This window comes from Ochotona princeps, chromosome 3, assembly GCF_030435755.1.
Source record: "Ochotona princeps isolate mOchPri1 chromosome 3, mOchPri1.hap1, whole genome shotgun sequence".
NCBI classification, from domain to species: Eukaryota; Metazoa; Chordata; class Mammalia; order Lagomorpha; family Ochotonidae; genus Ochotona; species Ochotona princeps.
Genome location: NC_080834.1, coordinates 41,177,661 through 41,200,747, shown reverse-complemented (window position 1 = coordinate 41,200,747; position 23,087 = coordinate 41,177,661). Strand labels below are relative to the sequence as shown.

Below are 23,087 nucleotides of genomic sequence, written 5' to 3'. Positions count from 1 at the left end.
AAAGCTGGTGAGCACATGAGAGCAAGGAAGACTTTTAACATCCATACTTGGATAATGAAGATGTATGCAGAAAGTACTAGGGAGAATGGATGAGCGTATGATTAGTACACAAGACTAGCAATGGGAACTGGCAGCTTGGCAATGCATGGACAGAGCCTGGACTGCAGCAAAGCATCCACAATGGATGGAATCAGAAAAGCCAGCTGGCCACTCCCTCCCTTAGACTGGATAACCTCTTTTGCTGTGTGGGGTTGCACGGTTGCCCCCCTGCAGGTGTCGCACCTGCATCTAAGCATTTTAACTACCACAAATGAAAAAATACTAGAAAACAAATTGCACAGGGCTGAGGTTTTGGTACAAGTTAAGCTGCCACCTGTGATGTGGCATCCCATACCAGAGCACCAGTTTGAGTCCTGCCTACTCTGCTTCTGGTTCATCATCTTGCTGATGAGCCTGCGAGAGCCATGAAGGGTGGCCCAAGTACTTGGAACCATTTCTGCTCATGGGCATGACCCAGAGGGAATTCCAGGTTCCTACTCTTGGTTTGGTGTAGTTTTGTCTGTTAAAGCCATTTGGGTGAATTATCCACCGGATGGAAGATCTATCTCTCCCTCTCTGTATCACTCAGCTTTTCAAATAAGTAGAATTTAAAAAACAAAACAGAATAAACAAAACCAACTGGCCCTATAATGAACATGCATGGACTTCTTATTATTTCCTAAACAATACACTACAATAACTATTTACATTGTACTAGGGACTGTCAGTAACCTATGAGATAAAGTATATTGGAGATGTGTGTGGACTACATGCAAATAATATGTCATTTTATAAAAGATCTGAGCACTTGTGGATGTGGTATACACAGGGCTTCTGGAACCAACCTGTTCCCTTAGGGCAGGGAGGGCTGATAGAACATTTACTAGCCTACCTCTCCAAACTATTTCTAATCCTAATGTTCACTGGCCTCAGTGAAAACTGTCATCCAAGTTGACGATTTACATAAGGTTAAGTTTTACATAATACTTGAAGAGCACAGCATTATGGCATGGTGTATTAAGAGATTAGCATCCAAAATGAGCGTCAGTTTGACTCTCAGCTCTACTTCTGAACCAGGTTCCCATTAACACAATGAGGACAGCTCAAATGTCTGGGCCTCTGCACCTAGAGATGGGAAATCCTGATGGAGTCCCAGGCTCCTGGCTTCAGCATGCTCAGCTCTGGCCACTGCAGCCCCCTGGGGAGTGAACCAGTGGCTGAAGATCTCTCTTTCTCCTCTTCTCTCTTGGTCTTTTCCCATCTGTAACTCTACCTTTAAATAATTAAAACGAAAGGTATTTTAAAATGTCAGTCTCATCTCAGTGTAGTTAACGTTGCTTTATTTCTACCCTGCTGTGAAAACGTACAGCTTAAAATGCAAACAAAAGAAAAGCCAGATTTAGCCTCAACCTAGGATAAATTACTTGAATCTCAATTCAATTCTTCTTACACAGTCACATAAGAACATGTAACTCTCTTTCTTTAAAAACACAGTATTAAAGCAAGATCGTGTTTAAAACAATGCATCTCAAAGTACAAATGCAGAGCTAAGTGCTCTTTTTAGCTAGAGTATGATAGAAGCAATCCTTACTGGGAGAAACTTCAAGGTACAGAAGATTAAAAAATGAATCACATTACCATGCAGGTATACAGATCTTTTCATCTTCCAAGTGTGGTAAACTTAATTAACCCTGGCTAATTAAAACAGTCATGGTTTACAAATTTACTCATTAATCAGCCTCAAGCAAATGCAGAGCATTTAAAACCTTCTTATAATTTGGTCCCAATTATATATGGAAATTATTTTTTTTTTTAAAAACAAAGAAGTCATAAATTCAAGACACATGATTCATTGATTTAAATTTGATAGTGTTTGAGAAAGAATTTGAGAGTATTTCAGCCTTATGCTAAGTGAAATAAACCCGGTATACAAAGATAGATATTAGATTTTGTATTATCTAATGAATACGTAGAAATAAAAACTGTGGCTGTTATACTCTTTAGTACACACCTATAAATATTGTGTAAATTATACCATCTACCTGATAATATACCCCTTTCCTCACTTTATGTGATATAATCTCTGTTTTCAAGAAAAATTGGTGGTGGCCAGCACTGTGGCATAATTAGTGAAGCTGCCACCCACAGTATGCCAGTTGATCCACTTCCAACCCTGCTCCCTGCTAATGGCATGGGAAAAGAGGCAGAAGATGGGAACGGTGTTTGGGTCCCTGCCTCCCAACTTCAGACTATCCAAAGCCTGGGCAAACCCTGATGGTTGTGGCTTTTTGGGGAATGAATCAGCATAAAACAAGGAGATCTTAAAATATGTGAAAAAAAGTATCGTGTAGGCATAGAATATCTACAAATGAAGTAAATATGGCAAAAGATTAAAAAAAAATTTAAAAAAAAATTAAGTGCACAAGGAAACATCACAATGAATCCCGCAAATACATATTACTGTTGTTACTAGAAAGAGATAAAAAGGAAAGAAAAGATAATGCTGTTATTGTGGGTTGACTGTCCCTCAGTCTGTCCCTTAAGTCTGAATCCTGGATATAATCTTATTTGGAGAGGCCAAACGTGTGGCTCAATAGGCTAATCTAATTTTAAGCGCCAGCATCCCATATTGGTGCTGGTTTGTGTTACGGCTGCTCCACTTCTGGTCCAGCTTCCTGTTTAGAGCTTAGGAAAGCAGAGGAGGATGGCCCAGGTCCTTGAGATTCTGCACACCTGGGAGACCAAGAAGAAGCTCCTGGCTCCTCCTGGATCAGCATAGCTCTGGCCTTTGTGGCCATTTGGGTAGTGAACCAATGGATACAAGATCTTTCTGTTTCTCCTTCTCTAAATCTACCTTTCCATTAAAAATATTCAATCTTATTTGGAAAGAGGGTCCTTTCAGGTGTAAACAAGTTAAGACGAAGCAGACACACACTAGAGACTGATACCACTTGAAAACGGAAGCACAGATTCTACTGGCATACCTATAAGCCACAGCATCAGCCAAACATTGTCAGAAGCACGAGAAGAAAGGCAGAACAGCACTGATCACCCCTTAGAGCCCAGAGTGAAGGTGGCCTTGCCAGCACACTGCCCCAGGACTTCCAGCATCCGGAGCATATCCTGCTGCTAGCTAAGGCCACCCAGTTTGCAATTATTTCTGGTTGTCCTACTGCCCGTGTTGGTGAATGTTGACTATTTGCTGGTGAGACAGCCATTTCTGGCTAAAGTAAGCACACTGCAGTAAAATGTTCCTCAGGAGCCCATGGTGAAGGCTGGGATTAGGCACATCACAGAGAATAAGCAACACTAGGACCTGCTCACCTATCCCATGATGTTCTCCCTGCCAACCACAGGAAAGATTCTGGTGGAGACTAAACTCTGCTTCGATTTAGCTCTGTTTTCTTCCGCAGGGCACATTCCACCTGCTTTTCTTGTCCAATGATGGCTGCATGTCTTGTCCTGGTAAGACCATGGGAAATCGGATGTCACCATCAACCCTTAAACTCAGTATGCCAGTGGAAGGGCCTTGTAAACTGAGAGGTGATGTCATTTCCTCTCTAAAAGCCAGACACTGAGCTGTCCTTGGCAGTAACATGCGTGGCAAATGCCTGGAGGGTTTCAGGCTTTACTCACTGCAAGGTGATGAGAACAGCACCAGTGTCAGAATGGAGTCAGCTGAGATGCCTGGGGGTCAGCAACTAAATTTAGTGAAGCCGGAGCAGCTGGAGTAGTAGTCCACGCCACTTAGCACATCAATCTCAATTTAAGCATTTGACAAACTGGGCCTTAATGCTAAACTTTTCCACTAGTCTAACAGAAGTTTTTTCTTTTACTCTTGGATGAATCTGGGTGGCCAGAATTACATTTTTAATGGGATGAGTGTTGAGCGGCAGCATGTAGGTTATTTGTGACTCTATGGCTCCAGACATGAAAAGACATGGCTCATGATGATAGTTATGAACTTGGCCATGTTACATGCTGCTGTATCCTCTGGTCAGGTCTCAGACTTTAATTTGTTGCATGCCTGGCTTAAGTCACTCAGATACAAATAATGTGGGCGCATCAGTTAAAACAAAACAAAATAAACAAATCCACAAACCTCTGTAGGTCAAGTGTATGCTCTAAAAATACCTAGAAGGTCTTGGATGTGAATTTCACAAAGGCAGAAGGTAGTCAAAGCAGAAGCTGTTTCTTAGCCCAGTTGTGCCCCAACAGGTTACTTAGACACTGTAATTTATGAAGAAGTGGGATTTATTTAGCTGGGAAGTGCAAGGGTGTGGTATAGTATCTGGTGTAGACCATCATGGCACATTGTAACAAATCGAGTTGGTATCAGGCTTTTATGAGAACAGCATTAGACCATGTATGAGGGCAGGAACCACATGACCCAATCACCTCTCAAAGGTCCCCACCTCATTTATGGTCACAACTGCAATTAAATTTCAACCTACGTTTGGAGGAGACATTCAAATCATAGCAACTGGTTTAGAAGTCTTAGCTGTACAGAAGCAGGAAAAATGTCTTTCATGGCCTTTGTTGGCTTTTTTTTTTTAAGGATAAAGAAGCAAAGTACACTGGGCTTATCTGACAATATGATTGAGCTAGCTGTTGCAGCTGCACTGTATCCCAGTACATTCTTCTATATTCAAATCATAGCCCTCAATGGAACTGCATTGAAGATGGGGCTTTTCAGGAGGCAATCCAATAGGGAAAGTGTGTATTTAAGAGAAAGACAGGGTAGAGGAGATCATCTCTAAACTTCAATAAGAAGGATAGACTTGAGACATAGTCTCTTGCTTCCTTACTTGATTATTTAATAACAGTGCTAGTTTCTCCTCAAAGGATCTCCCCACAAAGTGAGGCTGTTTAAGTTGTGGGATGAGACCCTGAGCTAGAAACAGATGAAATTATTGTAAGTACCTAGTCTACTTCTTGATACATCAGGACAGTATAATAGAAGCAATAGGGAAATTAAAAACAATAGTTTGCTCACTGATTTTATTTTTTTAAGACAAAGGCCAGCAAGGACAGGTCAAGGAGATGGCGTCTCTAGAGCCAACACACCTGCTGGTTCCTTCATGCTGGAGAAATTGGAACACACTGTGGTTTAACCATTCAGGCTATGGTAGACTAGTGCGTGCACTGAGTCACACTTAGACAAGAGTCAAGCTTGGAATAGGTTTTGGAAGGAGTCTATTTTCTTTCTTTTTGTTTTGAAAAGGCGGTCCCTGGAAACAGTGGTGACCAGTGGCTTGCCTGGGATGTGCAAACACTCTGTTATATTGCTCCTTTCATGGAAATGGCAAGGAGATGATGATTTCTTCCAGGTGTTCAGTTCAGGATTTGAGATTATACCTACCTTTGGGGAGTTCTCTCTGTTTATGGATGTTTGCAAAAAAAAATTTTTTTTTCAGATGTTTTCCTCTGCTAGTTTCCTTCAGCCCAAGGAAAGGGAAAGCTCCAGAGCAATGGCCCTATTTGGGATATTTCCAAACATGAAATCTGATCAAGTGCAAAGAGCCCAAGTCACCACAGCAGACACTGTAAGCAGTAAAGGAGTCCGGCTTGGTCTCCTGCATGATTCATTAAACATACACAAGCACTTCACAACAGTTTATGTTTTGAAAAACTGCATAAAAAATTTGTTGTGCACCAAAATAGTCACCTTTTAACTCAATTTTTACATGAACTTTTGAAGTCTGCTACTGTTTATCACTGTTGCCTTTTAGGACTGGTGTCCACACTGTGACTCAGCACGTCTTACCTGCCAATTTTCCATCAATTTCCTGAAATCACACAATTTTGAGTTACCGCTAGGTTCTCCGACAAACTTACACAAGTTTTTGCTGTTTGCCATTTGCAATCGACAATTCTTGGTGCAGTTTTTCATTTTCCTCTCATGTCTTCTTAAAATATCTTTTTGATCTGTAGTGAGTCTAACAGGTGACTTCTCCAAGCACAATGTGAGCCTGGATGATACAGCAGGACTGAGGACACAGGGCAAGGGCCTGATGAAGCACAGGTTGGATATTGCTGGGCTGATGGCGCCAGCCCAGAGGATTTCAGATCACAACTTTCTCTCTGGTTTTGGAATCTGCCTAGACTTTTAACAGCTAGCATTCCAATTCCTATGATTACACCTCCATCTGAAAACTGAGAGGGCTCAATTCCACTTTCATCCTGCCTTGAAGAGCTGCTGGCAGCAGCATGCGGATGCAAGTCCATTCTGAATGTGGGAAGGAAGCCAGCTTTTCCTTTCACATCAAAGAGATGTGCAAAGCAAAACCTCGCTCATATCTTCAGGCAATATTTGACTTGCAGCTAGATGTCATGTTAATCAAAACAGGCTAATTAAGCAATTATCTTTTTTGCCTCTTTATTTATGGTGACAGAAAGTACTTTTTCATTTACTGCCTCCCATGTGCTCCTCCAGCCACCAAATACCCATAATATTGTGGATTGGACCATGTTTTCTGGGCCTGGGAACTCAAGGTAGAGTTCCCCGTTGGGTGGCGGGCACCCAAGTACTTCAGCCATCACTCTTGCCTCATACAGTCTGCAACAGCAGGAAGCTGGAGTGAGGAAGCTTGGTAGGACACTGGCTCCAGGGATTCTGCTGTGTAATGGAGGTGGGCTTAATCCTGACCTATTTCCTGACTTGACACAAACTGATTGATTCATCTTTAAATCAGTGAATCTCAAAGTTTATCAGACATGAGGGCGAACTGGACAGTTTGTTCCAACATAGATGCCAAGCCTCATCTCCTGCACTACTGATTCAAGAAGCTTGGGGTGGGAGCTTAAGAATGTGCATCTCCAACAACTTGCTGGGGCTGCTGAAGCTTCTGGAGAACAGACCACATTTTGGGGAACAGTGACTGGAAATGCTTTTTGGGTACAGGTATTTCTAATACTCAGCTTATAGCTGGTATGTATTTCAGGAGATAACAATGCATAGGGATTGTGGTTCATATTTTCAAAGAACTTACAATTAGTCAGTGGCAACTGTTAACATGTACCCATCACAGCCATGCTAGCTTCATGGAACATATTAATTGCGTGACTGGAGGGTGCAGTCTATGTGTTAACCAAAGCTTTAAAGGGGGAGGTGGCATGAAAGTTGGAGTTTTGCGATGTAAACAGGATCTCAACAGACCTAGTGGGGGTGAGTATTATAGACAGATGGGATAGCTGAAGTAAACAACCCAGGGCTGTGGTTACAAGATCTGCTTCCTGGGAAGTCAACTAATGAAGGAGAATCAAGGAGAACACTGCCCACTTGGTTTGTGCGAGGCTACTTTGAGGAGTGAAATCTGTGATCAAAAGGTAGTTATAAAGTAATAATATCAACTCAGAAAAATACATAAACAACAGCTTTCACTAAAATATTTTTAAAAACTCTTTGTAGGGATATGTTTGAGTGGCAATGATTGAACTGTGCCTAACAACCATGAAAAGATTTTCTCCTCTGGCCTGAGGGATTCCAGGCTAGTGCGTGTGGTTTAACAGCTGGGTGTCACAGGCCACTAACATTCCATCTGCCAGCAGGCTCCACCCACTCACAGTGACAGAGGTAAACACTTCACGTTTCATCCCTCGCAAATGGCGAAGACCTGGCCAAGGATTATAACCTTATCTTTCAAAGATACTTTGCTTATTCTGCAAAGGAAAATCTAACAATAATCAAGGCATGGAAGCAGGTATGGCTGTCATGTTTCATGTGTCTGGCATCTGATGTCTAAGCAATTAGAAAGTACTGTAGAACATGAAAATCTTATAAATGCACAGACTGACACTGATGTCCTTTTGAAACTCCTTACCACCAACTTGGGTATTTAAGGGTGCTCAGTCTTTGAGCTTGGAAAGAATTGTATTCTGAATTACAAATACTAAAGAACATGTCTTCCACCTGTAACGTACTAAAACGAAAGATGCTACTAGCTGAAGTTATTTGAATAAAAAAGACTGCTCTAAATCTCTGATCTACCTGGCACCAATCACAAAATCTAGAACATGTTTGGCATTAAATATCCATTTAGGATCTTACATTTCTGATAATTCTAATATCTCCTTGCTATTCATACTGAATATGTACACATGCACATTTTATTATGGTAACATATATTAATACAACCTTTTAAATTATACAAGTACTTAAAAAAATGTTGCACAACAGTAAATACATTCATATGGTTGTACAAACATCACTCCTACCACCGTTTCTCCCAAAGGGACTATTTCATCTTCTCAAACTGAAACTTCATAACTGTTAAACACAAATTCCTGTTACAGTTCTGGATACCTCTTGGAAGTAGAATCAACAGGAGCAGAAAACTTAGCTAGTTTACATGCCATCCTTGCACATGGCCAGGCTAACTTTAGTATTCAATATTCATCAATAAAATAAACGAAGGTTTTTAAAAGAGCAAGTAAGTTAGAATTTCAAGCAACAACTCTCCACTTGATTTGTTTTCCTCAACAAAAACAGGATGCAGTTCTCACAGGTACCATGCTTATTCCTGGGACTGTTTTTTTTTTTTTTTATAACTTGGCAAAGCTTTAAAAGGAAGCTGCTGTGCGCTCAGAGCTTCACTTCACTGCTACAGTGCTGCAAAGAGAAGCAATGAACTGCTTTCAAAGCCCAGCTGGCTCAGGCTATTGTTGCTGAGAGGCCTGAACCTGCAGCTGCCCTCTAACCTTTTCCACTGGCTTACCCAGCAATTTTCTCAAGCTCAAAGCTATCAAACAAGTAGAATGCATAGATCCACACCTAGATGCTTGTTTTCCTGGGATGCTCTTTAATCCAAAAGCCAAGATACCGGTATTTATTGATTGTGTTTTCAGCGATGTATGATTTAAGTCACACTTCTATGAGCACAAGTAAATGAAGAATAAGCACAAAATGGTAAATACATGAAATGGCCTATTTCAAATCCACTGTGTCAGTCAACAGGAGTGGAAATTAACAGCCTGGCCTTGACCCTTTGACTACCTGTTTTATGCTCCAAGTCCAAAAGAAGCTTTATGGATAGTGTTTTCATACATATCAAATCAATACTCCCTTTTAACATGGCTCATTATCTGGCATGGGTATACACCGATCTACTATGTTTGATAAAATATTACACCTCACTTTGATTTACTTTCAAAGTAGCCCATAGTGTAGATTATAGAATAGTTCACACAGCTCACTCAGAAATTAGTTTGCAAAAATCACTTTCGAGCTGAACAAGAGGCAAATTAAAATTTGTTCCACTGTTTCATATGCAAACAAATAGATCCCATTTCCACTTAGTCTTTGTAGAAACATATTTTAAAATTAATCTCAATTTAGATTCATTTCCATATTCAGGGTGGCAAACATGATTGATTTTTTTCCCCTTTTTGAAAAAAAAAAAATGAACCTTGAAGGCAGCTGCTTGTGAAAGGCAGAAAAATCCACCCTTGTTCCCATCTAAATTCATCGGTTGTTCTCAAGATTCTACAAAAAAAAAAAAAAAAAAAAAAAAAAAACGGGACACATCTGTTCAGAATTTCACGCCAGGGAATCACCCTATAGCCACCACTGAAGTCTGACTTCACTCTCCAATACTTTTAGTTACAATCTCTTTTTTAGTTTTATTTCAAATTACAGGGTCACGCATAAGCTCTGATGAGTTACAAAAATGTCATAGCCACTTTGGGTCATCACAGGAATCAGCCGAGCTTGGCAAGGGAGACCCTGCCCCAGGCTTCATCCATCTGGTCCAGGTGCCCACACAAAAACACAAAAAGAGCCTTGGATAAAGACCCCAAAGCTAGTAATGTATCTTGGTTATCAGGCTCAAGGAAAAGTTTGCCAAGAAATCCTCTAAAATCTTCTGAACTAAATGATGCCAGCATGCTAAATCAAGTCTTCTGCGGCTTTTCAGCATTAACCTTCATGGATGTAGGGTCATCTCATAGTGGAAGTCTGCTCTAGCAAGTTACTGCACTGCTTAGATGCCATTAGTTACCAAAAAATTCCAAATGAATTCAGATTGCAGTGCAACTCCCCTCCCCCCTTTTCTTGGTGGATGGAGGAGTTGAAACAGGGACAATAAACTTGAACAATTTATCTGGGAATGCAAGATTCTGAACAAAGTGATGTTGAATAGGAAGAACAAAAGTAGAAGACTTACATATGCTGATTTCAAAACTTATTGTAGAGCTATAATAATCAAAACAGTGTAGTACCGCAAAAAGGACATGCAGATTAACGGAATAGGAATGCAAGTTAAGGAATAAACTCAAACACCCATGGAAAACTGAATTTGGAAAGGTTGATAAATTATTCAATGGGAAGAATCTGTTTTCAACAAGTAGTATGAGGTTTTTCATGTACCAGCAGTACATTGGGGATTCACTTTCAAAGAAGGAAGCCAGACTCTTCCCTAACACCATAAATAAAACTCAGCTCAAATAAATCAGTGATCTAACTGTAACAGCTAAAACTATGTAACTCTGAGAAGAAAACAGAATAATTTGTGATCTTGATTGTTTCTAGAATCTAATCCCAAAGCAACAAAAGGGAAAGTTGATATTTCATTTCATCAAAATTTCTAAGATGTGTATTTCAAAAGGATATCCTCATAAAGTAAAAAGGCAGCTGATAGGAAATGCAAAATACATCAATCATGCATTTAAAAGAGTACAGTATCCAGAACATATGAAGAAGGTTTTGAATGGATTGCTCAAAACTACGGACAGATGATTTGAACAGACCTCATTTATTTATCTATTTGAACTGAACACGCAATCCGCAGTAAATCATTGCTACTTGATGAAGAAAACAGTGTATATAAAACATTATCTATATTTGTCCGTATCTACTATTCTACTGAATGACTGCCGGTAATCAAGACCAATATACTGCACTGTGTGGCACATGCCAATAATTTGTCTACCAAAATAGCAGGGTTTTTGTTTTAAAGCAAACATTTAGACACTCATATTCCTAGAAAGTGCACTGAGGTTCCTTTAAACTTACAAAGAAGAAACACATAAAGAAAAATATCTGCTTATCAGAAGTAAAAAATGTAAAATTCAGAAAACTGATGCTGTATTGCATGCCAACTTTTCAAGGTCTGTATCGATTATTTCCACAGATTATCTGAATGAAAAATTTTTTGACTACATTTATAGATTACATATATAAATGCCTAATCAAGAAAAAGTTTATATAATGTCATATCCAAAAAAAAGTTATAGAGAGCTAAATGGATATAATGCTTTCTACTAACCAGTACAGGTGAATTTAACACTTAGATAATTTTCAGATAGGAATATGTGGTACAAATGCCCTACCATTCACTTGTCTTATTATTAAGAGGCATTTCAACCAATGATTGTTGGAAAATTGGATGCCATCTTTTACCATTCTGAAGATTAAAATATTTCATTCATTTGGCAATTTTCATTTTTTTCAATCATAAAATGAGTATTTCTGTTTTGGAAGGGCAATTACTTCATTCAGAAGGTGTCAAAGATGAACTTGACGATCAGGTATCAAGCATAGGTCATCCTTGTGATTCAGTTAATGATACTGGCTCTGAAACTATTATAATACAAACACTTGAATACTCCCATGGCTGTACATGATATGAATAAAAGATTTGATTTCTAAGCACTTAAGCCAGCTATAAAATACAAAATTCACATTCATTTAAAGGTCATTTCTTCTGAAAGCAAAATCAGCTGACAGCTCATGTACAATATTTACTTTCATTATAGTTTTCTCCTTGACATTCCCTGGCTAAGAATTGTATTAAGGATCCTAATCATTTTCTACAGTAGACAATGTTCTGCTTTGTTGGACTGGACAATATCATGAATATTCTATTTTAATCTAGTCTATTTTGGACTCAATTCCAAAATTAATGGGTGTATTAGGAATAAACAATAAAAAACTGTCTTGGAAATAAACTTGCTGCATTTTCCCTAAAGGGTGGAACATTTCTTAATCCTTTGCCACATCTTTCAGTGCCAATCCCATTATCTATGAATTTGTTTAGTCAGAGATTCTTCCTGCATCTGGTTTTATAAAAACTCATGTTTTTTTAATTACTAATTTTAAATGCTTAGGGAAGAAACAGCATTATAAAGCAATTATGCTTCATTTCTCCCCTTTCTCTGGCCATTTTCCTTATAAGCTGGTCATTACAGCATTCTGTAAAACAGCAACCTCTGAACAGGAGCTACAGTGTTATAGCCTTGAGGTGACTGTACAGCGAAGCATGCTGATAGATACCCTTGGTGCCAGCAGGGAGAAGAATGCTACTGTTTTAGCACAGACTTGAGAAAGAGCACAAAAGGGCTAAAAAAAATAAAAGAAGAAAATCTTTTAGAAATGAGCGTGTGCCAATGCGAAGGCTGAGTGCAGTATTAGTAGGAATGAGAGGACTTTGCTTTTTTAAGGACTACGATGAATGTGGCCGTCAAAGAGGAGTCCTATTTTCATTAAACTGAAGATCTGATTTTTGGTTGTCTGCAAAATGTCCTTGTTAAAGGTGGGCGTTTGGTGCAGTGCATAAGCGGTCTGATTCCGTATCAGAATGCCTGGATTCAAACTCAATCCTGATTCCAGCCTGTTGCTGGGGTGCACTTGAGGAGATGGCAGGCAAACGCAAGCAGCTGGATTCCCATTTCCCAGGTGGGAGACATGGATTGCGTCCCCAGCCCTCGGTTTTGGCCAGGCCCATCAGCTCTGGCTGCGGTGGGCATTTGGGGAATGAACCAGTTAGACAATCTCTCTTACTCTGTCTCTCCCACTTAAAAAAAATCCTAATCAACTATTTGGAAGGGATTTGGGGAGCTTCCACACTGTAAATAACATGAGGTTTTCTGTGAAGAAAGCTTAACAGTAACTTGCTTGCAAGTACGTCATTTTAAAGGAAAACATTGAGCAATATATTGCTGTGCCTAGGGATCCGCACATAATTCAAACAGAATTTAAAAAAAATCATTTGATGTAAAATACTAGGGTAAGTCTTATAGAGAACAACTAACAAAGCCATTTTGGACAGTCAAATCAATCATAACTAAATCAAGTGTCAAAGAAGGTGAGCTAGGCAGAGGACCAAATAGCAGAGCCAGGTTCAAAGTGTTATTAATAACATTTTTCGGAACTCTGCTTTATTCCTTATTTTGGTATCACTGCCAACCACATCAAACTTATTGGCTTAATCAATTACACTTTTAGAGAATGTTGTGGCTTCAAGTGGATGCAATACAATGCCAGAGCACTTAACTCTGGGCATGAGATTCAGAATGTATGTTAGATCTTACTCATAGCCTAAAACCACGTCAATACAAGGTGGTTCTGTATCAGGGTCAACTTTCTTTTTATTTAAAGGAAACTGCACCGTTGATGTTACCATGACACCACACGGCTGTCACTCAAATGGATGGGTGTGAAGCAGCAAGGAAGAATTAAATGCACATTGTTTATATTTTAGCAGGCAACTTGGGGACTTTCAAAGAGGAAGAACATGTGAGGCTCAAGGATGTGGGAAATACTGCTGCTGGCAGGCAAGCAGCAGAAACTGATGGATGATTCAGCAAGAAAAAAGGGCCACAGCTGGCACCCACCAGCATAGTAAATCCTATGCTCCTCTCACAAGTAGTGCTCACACATGTGACTCCAAGTCACACCTTCACCCACTTTCCTCCTTTTTAGCATGGCTCCCTTCTTCCTCATTTTCTTCCTCATCACTGAGAATTCATATTGGGAGCATGATGTTCTGAAGCAGAGAAATTTATCTCAATAGACTATGGCAGTTCCTTTGACTAGTGGAAAGCCTTTATCCAGAAAGCAGGTGTTATCATTAGTTAAACTCAGATGTTTAACTATATTAAACATATCCAAATGCCTGCATTACCCAGCACACATTTTTATACAGAAAATATGCATCTGAAGATACTTTTAAATGTTATCCTTTTGCAGTGGTTCTGCATTTCAGCACCCTACCAATCAATTTGTAATGAAGTGACTCCAAGTCTACAGCCTGATTACAAACAGAAATGACAATTAAATGCAAATCAGACCAGTAGCAAGCCTTTTAATCAGAAGCTAACAGAGCACAAAACAAACCGGACAAAAACCTTTTAAGCTGCTACTTAGAAAAGAAACAAATGCACAGTAAATCTATTGTGGACAATTTCAAATACATACAGAATCAGAGAATACTAGATGTCATGGATAAATGGAATAAAAAATTAAGCATTTTGTTGCTTATTTTTTGAAACTTACGCATTTTAATATCCATTTTCTGAACTGTTAGAAGTATACCTATCATAAAAGGAACTTCAACGATACAACTCAGCTTAAAAAATCAGCACAGCCAAGCTTGCTTAATCTATTCTCCTACTTGAAAATGAGTTCTTTTTAGATATTCCTTAAAAAACAAACAAACAAACAAACAAGAACAACTTCACTCCACCCAAGAACACCATTCTTTCCCATGCATGTTCTTTTAACTTTGGTGGAAAGAGCTGTTATGGTGCACAGCTCTACTGCATGGAAGTTCATTATTACAAATGTCTCTTCCTCTACAACATAGTCACTTAGAAATGAAGCTGCAAATATTCCAAACAAAAGACCTTTAAGAAGATGATCTTTTAGGAAGAAAAAAAACTTCATGACTCCAATGATTTAAATATTTTTCCTGTCACCGAGATTCCAAGTTTACTGTGAAATGCCTATCGTTGGACGTTTTACAACGTTAAGATATCTGAGAAACCATTTGTTCTGTGGACATGTGACTCAGTAGTGGCTAATGTGTTCCAAGTATACTGCTGAATAAAAAGTTCTAATAACTTTGAGGTTACACAAAAGTTTAGGAATACAGCTGCTATTAATTTTTCACTCAGTATGAGAAGAGTCAACCATAATGCCTTAGTGAGAGTAGAATATGGGTTACTGACCCTTTAGTCATTCATAATAGTAAAATCCAATATAAGCTAACATCAATACCAATTGAATGCAAGTAACTGAAAGGTTCCTTAATCGGGTGGGCATTTGATTTAGGGGATTTAAACGGTGATTGAAATGCTGACATCCCATCAAAGTTCAGAGCACCTGAGTTTGAATCCTGGCTCCACTCCCAATTCCAACTTCCTGCTAATGTTCACTGTGGGAGGCAGCAAAAATGAAGTCAAGTAATTGAGTCTCCATGTGGGAGACATAAGCGCCCATATCTTGGGTGTGGCCTGGTCCAGCCCTAGCCATTGCAGGCATCTCACAGTGCACCAGTTCCTGGGAGCTCTGTTTTTCTGGTTTTTAAATAAACAAACAAATAGATAATTACTTACTAATTTTTACCCTTCCAATGTAGCTAAGAGTGTTTAAAAGAAACTTAGTTGAGTGAAAAATTAATAGCATCTGTATTCCTAAATTATTGTGCAACTTAAAAGCTCCACAGACTCCTCAAAAGATCTTTTTTAGCATGGAGTTTTCACTGCTGAAGTATGCTTGATTCCACCCTTTAATACATAGCTCTAAACAGTCATTGCCCAACATGAGCCAAATACTTGATGATAACAAAAACATTTGCAGCAAAGCAAGAAAAAGCAAATAACACTGGCATAAAATGTGAAACACGGGCCAAGTGCTCTCTTGAGCAGTGTTTCAGGCACATCAAAGTAGAAATGACTGCAAGGTGCATTCTTGGATAACATCCTGGGCGTTCTAACATCATAAGATAACCTGTATTATTTCCAACTCCATTAGCACTGGGTAACATTCTCTATAGCGAATATGCCAGGTGTGCATTGCTTGTATGCTGGTAGATGGCATCGAATCTATGGTATACACACATTTGCTTTATGCTGAAAGCATTTCTAGAAGTGCAAGCTGTGTATCTAGATAACACCGAACGCTCATGGCTATTCTGGAGGCTTGTGTAGAATCAAGAGACACTCTGCTTCCTCCCCAAGGAAAACGGAGATGGGGCAACTTGCGCACAGTAGATATTAAACATGGAGGTAGGAAAACAGAGCACAGAGGAGACCATGTGTATGCAACGTCTATTTCCCGGCTTTGATAATGCACTGTATTTACGGAAGGTGTTATCACGGAGACAAAAGGAGTGATAGAGGCAAGAGAACTCCCTCTATTATTTGTCACATGCCTTGTGTGAGCAGGACAGTGTCAAAATGGGAGCAGTTTAACAACTCACATCAATAGCATTCTCCCTATCACACAGAATTGTGGGGAATATAACAGTAACCTCAAAATCAGAACCCACAGTTACATGTCAGGTGATGTAGGTGTGGGGTGGGGTGGGGTGTTCATATAATGCACAGCATCAAAGCTTACTTACCAACTTCATCCTGAATTTCATCGGCCACAGCAGGTACATTGTAGAGCAGCGAGAGAGACTGGTTCATGCGCTCATAAATCACACGGAGGTGGGTCATAACCTGCAGTGAAGTTGACAGTGTCAGACAAGCAGCCTCTGGGACAAAAACAGCACTTTTCCTTACCAAGCGCTGTAGACAGATACAAACTTCCAAAATAAAGCTGACATTGCCAGAATTTTACCGAAGGGGCATCCTTATTTTTAGTCTTATTTTTGTTCTCTAACTTTGTTGTTGGCTCTAAACTTTATTTGAAAGGCAGAGATGGAGGGTGGGGGAGAAGAATAAATATAGATAGAGATATTCCCATTGGCTGATTCCCTAAATGTCCAAAATAGCTGAGGCACGGCTGGGCCGAAGCCAGGTCCTGGGAACTCAAATCTGGTTCTCTCGTGTAGGTGGCAGGGACTGAAATAATTGAGTCATCAATTACTGCCTCTCAGGGTACATATTAGCAGGAAGCTGGACCTGGAAGTGGACTACATGCAGGACACGAACGTAGGCACTCTGATATGGCATGCAGGCAGCTCAAGTGTTGTCTTAATTGCTTTGTCAAAAGTCCAGCTTCTAAAACTTAACTTAAACTTATGATGATATTTCAGATGTGTTAAAAAGTCAATTAAAGACACAGACCCTACCATTTCTGACCTCTTAAGAGGAGGCTTCTAAAATAGCACTCAAACCTGCAAATTTCCCAATAAGTAAGAACATATTTAAATTTGACAGGATATTTTATAATAAATGCATTTATTTTTATTGGAATAGATTGACATGCTATTTCAGGGCTTTATTCAGCTTCACATGAAATTTAAACAATGTAGCAGCAATGGAGTTTTCGATTGCCTGACACTGTTTAGACAATTTTGTGGGAGTTAGTTCATAGAACTCTCCTTTTCTTCATTTTATTTGTCGAGCGTCAATGGTTTCTTAAGAATCAGTTGCAGACCCACATGAATAAAAGCACCAACAACACTTGTTGGTGAGGTTGTGGGGAAAAGGGAACCCTACTCCACTGCTGGTGGGGCTGCAGGTTGGTACAGCCTCTATGGAAATCAGTATGGAGAACATTCAAACAACTCAAAATCGACATACCGTATGATCCAGCAATAGCACTCCTAGGAATATACCCAAAACACCTGTTTTATGAGAAGCCAACATGCACCCCTATGCTCATAGCAGCACAATCAATAATTGCAAAAACATGGAAGCAACCGAAATGCCCATCAACAGAGGATTGGATAAGAAAGCTATGGTTCATCTACTCCATGGAATACTACTCAGCTATTAAAAAAAACAAAATGCAGTTCTTTGTGGCCAAATGGGCCAAACTGGAATCCATCATGCTAAGGGAAATAAGCCAATCCCAAAAGGTCAGATACCACATGTTTGCATTAATTTAAGAGGATATGATGTTATGTAAAACATGTTATTTTACGTATATTATGTTATATGTTGTATATAAACTAAAACTGAATTGACAATGAGGTGATCACAGAAGATGGTTAAGAAATTGCAATTGTTTTTAACATACTGGTTACTCAATACTATAACTATTAGTTACACAACGAAGTTAATTGTTGCTGAGGGTACGTTGGAGCCTTTAATTGATCGGGTTGATAGTCTGATGGTTCTGCCCTCGGACCGGACAGGGTCTCCCCAGGAAGCTGAGGAACTAGATTGGACTATGGGATGTTGGACTCGGTGTTTGGTTTATGCTTGCAAAGAGGGAATCTCAACTGTACTTGATCAGTGGATATGCAACAAGGTGGAATATTCCACATGGGGGGAGGGCGGGGGGAGGGGTGTGGTGATTCCCAGTTCCAACAACTGTATCACATAATACAATGTAATCAATGAATAAAAAAAAAAGTATATATATATATATATATAAAAGAATCAGTTGCAGAAGCAGGTGTTTGGCCTAGTGGGTAAGACGCCACTTGAAAAAACCAACACACCATACTGGAATGGATGAGTTATGTCCTGACCCTGCTCTGGATTCCAGCTTTCTGCTCAGGTGCAACCCTGGGAGGCTGAGGAGACAGTTCAGGTAGCTATGGGCTGGACCACTCCTACCATCGTGGGCATTTCGGGGGGGGAAACAGTGAGTAGTTGGGAAACTGTCTTATTATTTTCAGAATTCAGAAAATACCAAAACTCATGTCCTCTAAGCAAGCCTTTTGCATTTTCCAGGATAGTAAACAGTTCTTGCCACGGAGGTATAACACTCACTAGTGCTTGGGAACAGCTGAAGATCCCAGCAACAGTGCAAGAGTAGGGAATGTGGGCTGGTCAAAGGTGAAGGTGCTCGCCCCATCTGGGCTTACCTGAGACCGGATCTGGGCAGCCTTCTTGGGATCCACCATCCGCACATGCTCAAAATGCTTGAGGGTATGCTGCCTGTCCTTCTGCTCAGCGCGGACATATTTCTTCAGCATATTGAACACATGACGAGGCTGGCGAAAAGAACAAGACATTTTTTCAGGTTTTTGCAACGTCTTGCTTCTTTCCTTGGAATTCAGTGTGAATCATGATTTCTGCAATTGTCCACTCTTTTTGATGAGCCACGTTTCATTCGAACAAGAAAAGTTAGCATTTTCCACACATATTCCATAAACGATCCTCTGTAGTCTACTAACGAAGATTGTGGATCTGCTGGGTCTCAACTGGATCTTGCTCTAACTCAAATAGATAGGACATGCACAGGACAACATCTTTACAGGCATGGTTTTGAGACAAGAAGTGATGCTGTGCAAATAATCCCATCTACAGTAACGTAGGAGGGAACTTCATAAAATTGGTGGAAAAATTAAATGGAGAGAACATTTTTCACAAACATTTGGATACTCTGCATGTAACAGCACAACAAGAAAAATGAGAAAAATAGTAGGCCATTAAACTGCTGCTCATTTTTGCATGAAGGAATAACCAATACATTCTAAGGGACAGACGTTTATGTAGGAAACAGGGCATTACTAAACTGTAGTTAGCCTAATCTGAAATTTAATTAAGTCCCGCTTGAAATCATCAGAGTCTAACTCTTTCAGCAACACTTAAGTTTCTTCTTAAGGGCTTCTACTTTTTTCCAATTGGTTTAATTTCATTCTTTTTTTAAGTCTATACTATTTTTTTTAAAGATTTATTTTATTACAAAGTCAGATATACAGAGAGGAGGAGAGACAGAGAGGAAGATCCTCCGTCCCATGATTCACTCTCCAACTGACCACAACGGCCAGTGCTGCACCAAACCGAAGCCGGGACCCAGGAACCTCTTCTGGGTCTCCCATGAGGGTGTCGGGTCCCAAAGCTTTGGGCCATTCTCGACTGCTTTCCCAGGCCACAAGCAGGGAGCTGGATGGGAAGTGGAGCTTCCGGGATTAGAACCGGTGCCTGTATGGGATCCCGGGGCGTTCAAGGTGAGGACTTTAGCTGCTAGGCCACGCTGCTGGGCCCTCATTTCATTCTTATTCCAGCTTTACATGAAAATGTTCATCCTAATTACAAAAAAAGGGACAAAGCCCCTTTTGTCTTTCATGATTTCACTGCTGTATGCTTTCTATATGTAATTTTGTAAAATAATTGATTTCCACGATACATTTCTTCTTCATTGAAACAAAAACAATGAGTGATGAAATGCAATGACAGAAATAGAAAATTCTGGCCTTTGAATATATTTAGCCAGTATTAACCCAATGTGTCATGGATATTTCAAAAGCCAGTTGAAAGGCACAGGATTTATTCTTAGAGATGGTGTGTGTGTGTGTGTGTGTGTATGTGTGTGTGTGTGCGCTAGGGAGAGTTGTTTATTAGGCCTGTGTTAATAGGATGCCCATATTCTACAGGATATACCTCTCCCTCTCTTTTATTTAGTTAACTTAGAGTCCATCTCCCTGTTGCTTCTAAAGCGATGGTCTTTTCTGTGAGCCCAGAAAATGTTGCATAAATTTGCATTTAACATGCTCCATTAAGTTATTTATGCTTCTGATCCCCTCTTCAATGTGAGATCCAATGATGTGGGTGGCTTATTGCCACTTTTTTGCTGAGAGCAGCATACTGTGCCTGACCCAGAGGGTGCCTGGAACTTGCTTGATGCATGCCTACAACAGATACCATGTTCCTCTGCTTGACAAAAATTAATAAATACAATGATATAAACATAAATCAGCGGCCATACCTTTTCATTCTCTTCTAGAAGAGGTGTGTTTCCCCACAAATAAGGAAGACAGACCTCATAGTTTGAAAAATAGCTTTTAACAGAGTTAAAATAGATTTTAACTCTCAACTGCACAGTGAAGTCTGGTTGAATCTACAAACAGAGAATGACCAGTAGCCTTGGTATACACAGGCAATGCCATGACTGACAAAGAACTTATATCATCAGTCCCATTCATAATAGCTTCAAAAAAAATCTAAGTGTGCCTTGGCAAGCTAGCCTGGCTAAAGTCCTCACATTGCATGCTCCGGGATCCCATATGGGCACCAGTTTGTATCCGAGCTGCTACACTTACCATCCAGCTTCCTGCTTGTGGCCTGGGTTAGCAGTTGAGGACGGCCCAAAGCATCGGAATCCTGCATCTATATGGGAGACCTAGAAGAAGCTCCTGGCTCTTGGCTTTGGATTGGCTCAGCTCCAACTGTTGTGGAGAGTTGGGCAGTGAACCAGCAGATGGCAGATCTTTCTCTCTACTCTCTGTAAATCTGCCTTTCCAATAAAATTAAATAAATATTAAAATCAGAAAAAATTTAAGCATTTTGAATTTGACCAAGCATGTGGAAGATCTTTAGAATGAAAATTATAAAAATTAAGGTAAGAAATGAAAGAGGACACACAAAATAACTGAAAAATCTTCCATGTTCGTGCAATGGAAGAAGTAATATCAAATGTCCATCTTACTAAAAGCAATTTCTAGATACATTGTGATCCTGATGCAAGTATCAATAACATTCTTCTCAGATCTAGGAAACAAAATGCTAAAATTCACATAAAATACAAAAAACCTTAAGTTACTACAGCAATTCTAAATGTTTAAGACTTACTTATTCATTTATTTTTATTGGAAAGTCAGATATACAGAGAGAAGAGACAGAGAGGAAAATCTTTTGTCTGCTGATTTAGCCCCTAAGTGGCTGTAATGGCTGGAGCTGAGACTATCTGAAGTCAGGAGCCAGGAGCCTCTTCTGAGTCTCCCACACGCGGGTGCAGGATCCCAAGGCTTTAGGCCATCCTCCACTGCTTTCCCAGGCCACAAGCAGGGAGCTGGATGGAAAACGGGGCTGCCGGGATTAGCACTTATGCCGATATGGGATCTTTGCACAGGCAAGGCTAGGACTTTAGCTGCTAGGCCATGGCACCGGGCCCTGTTGTCTATACTTTTTGAGGGACAATGTTTTTCTTCACTATTTGTTGAATTTTTAGTTAGTGGAGACTCAAGCTTGTAATTATAAAGAAAACGGATTGTATGTTGATGTAAAGATTAAAAAATAATAATAAAGGAAGGAGTAGGGCAGTTGGGATCCTGGGCTGGAAGGATAGGACGGTATCACTATGCTCTTATCTGTCATATGGACTACATGAAACATGCTCATCTCATGGAGGATTAAAAATGTAACTCAAAGATTATGGGCATGCACACCATAAAGAAAAAAAATCAGAAAATTAAAGGCCGAAAATAGTTGATCTTGGAGAATGTTTTATATACAATTAGGTCTTATCTAACCATGATGTTTGTTGTTAAGAAGCCAGTTCTGAAATATTCCCTCTAGTTTTCTCATCCACAAAGTTCCCAGGCTGCTGACAGAAAGGGTTGCATCCATTTTTCTATGGTGTTCCCACCTGCCCGTCACCGAGGCAGCTGCCCAACATTTACTGTGCTCTCTTAGTAGCCGCGTATTCCTTTTTACTCTCTTGAAAAGGATTTATTGTTTGGATGAAAATGGAGTTTCATTTTTCTTTGAGGAGTTCAAGAAAGAAAAACACTTCTAATCACAGAATAACTGCTTTCCACCACAGCTTACTCATTTATTTCAGTTAGTGCCCCGTGTTTCATCAGCTGAAGGACTCTGGTCACTGATTCACCACTGTCTCAGGATAACAGGCTCCACAGTGGTGTCTGTGTTATTGCATTAAGGTAACTTGCAGTTAGAAATGGGGAGTGAATTGGTTCCGATCACTAACATCTGGGTCTCACCTTTTACTTGCATTATCATCATAAACAGCAGACATTCTTATCTGCCAATTATTAATATTAACATCCATTGAAAAACAGAGAAGCAACTCAGACAGCAATGATCTTCAGTGTGAGCAGTTCATGCTTGGACAAAGCAGGTTCCGAAAGCACACATTTATTTACGCCACTTAATATTAAGTCTCATCGCCAACTCCCCGGTCCCTTTATTTACTCTCAGCAATAACAGCTTGGCCTTTGTTCACTGCTTACATGAAGGAGATGGTGTTTTGAGTGCTTCATGGCTGGTAACTCATGCATCCTCCAGCCCATGACAGAGGGGCAGCTGCTCTGTGAACCTCAGGGAGGCTCATACACAGGGAGTCATGGCTCGCCTCGGTCACACGAAGACCAGATTGGCTCCACTGTCTGCGACCACACCCCATTCTACTCACTAGGTAAACCTGCCTTCCAAGCAAAATGTAATATGATAAGGCCAAAGAC

General features: G+C 40.0%; 1 protein-coding gene across 6 annotated transcripts in view; it reads right to left on the bottom strand.

The window, feature by feature from the left end:
- Window positions 1–23,087, bottom strand: part of APP (amyloid beta precursor protein) — a 235,436-nt gene that overhangs the window by 31,744 nt on the left and 180,605 nt on the right. For all 6 annotated transcript variants that reach the window (XM_004588599.4, XM_004588600.4, XM_004588594.4 and 3 more), the window contains 2 exons: window positions 18,747–18,875; window positions 16,383–16,482 (listed from right to left, as the gene is read on the bottom strand). In XM_004588599.4, the coding sequence (XP_004588656.1) occupies window positions 16,383–16,482; window positions 18,747–18,875 (229 nt within the window). The remainder of the gene's footprint in view (window positions 1–16,382; window positions 16,483–18,746; window positions 18,876–23,087) is intronic.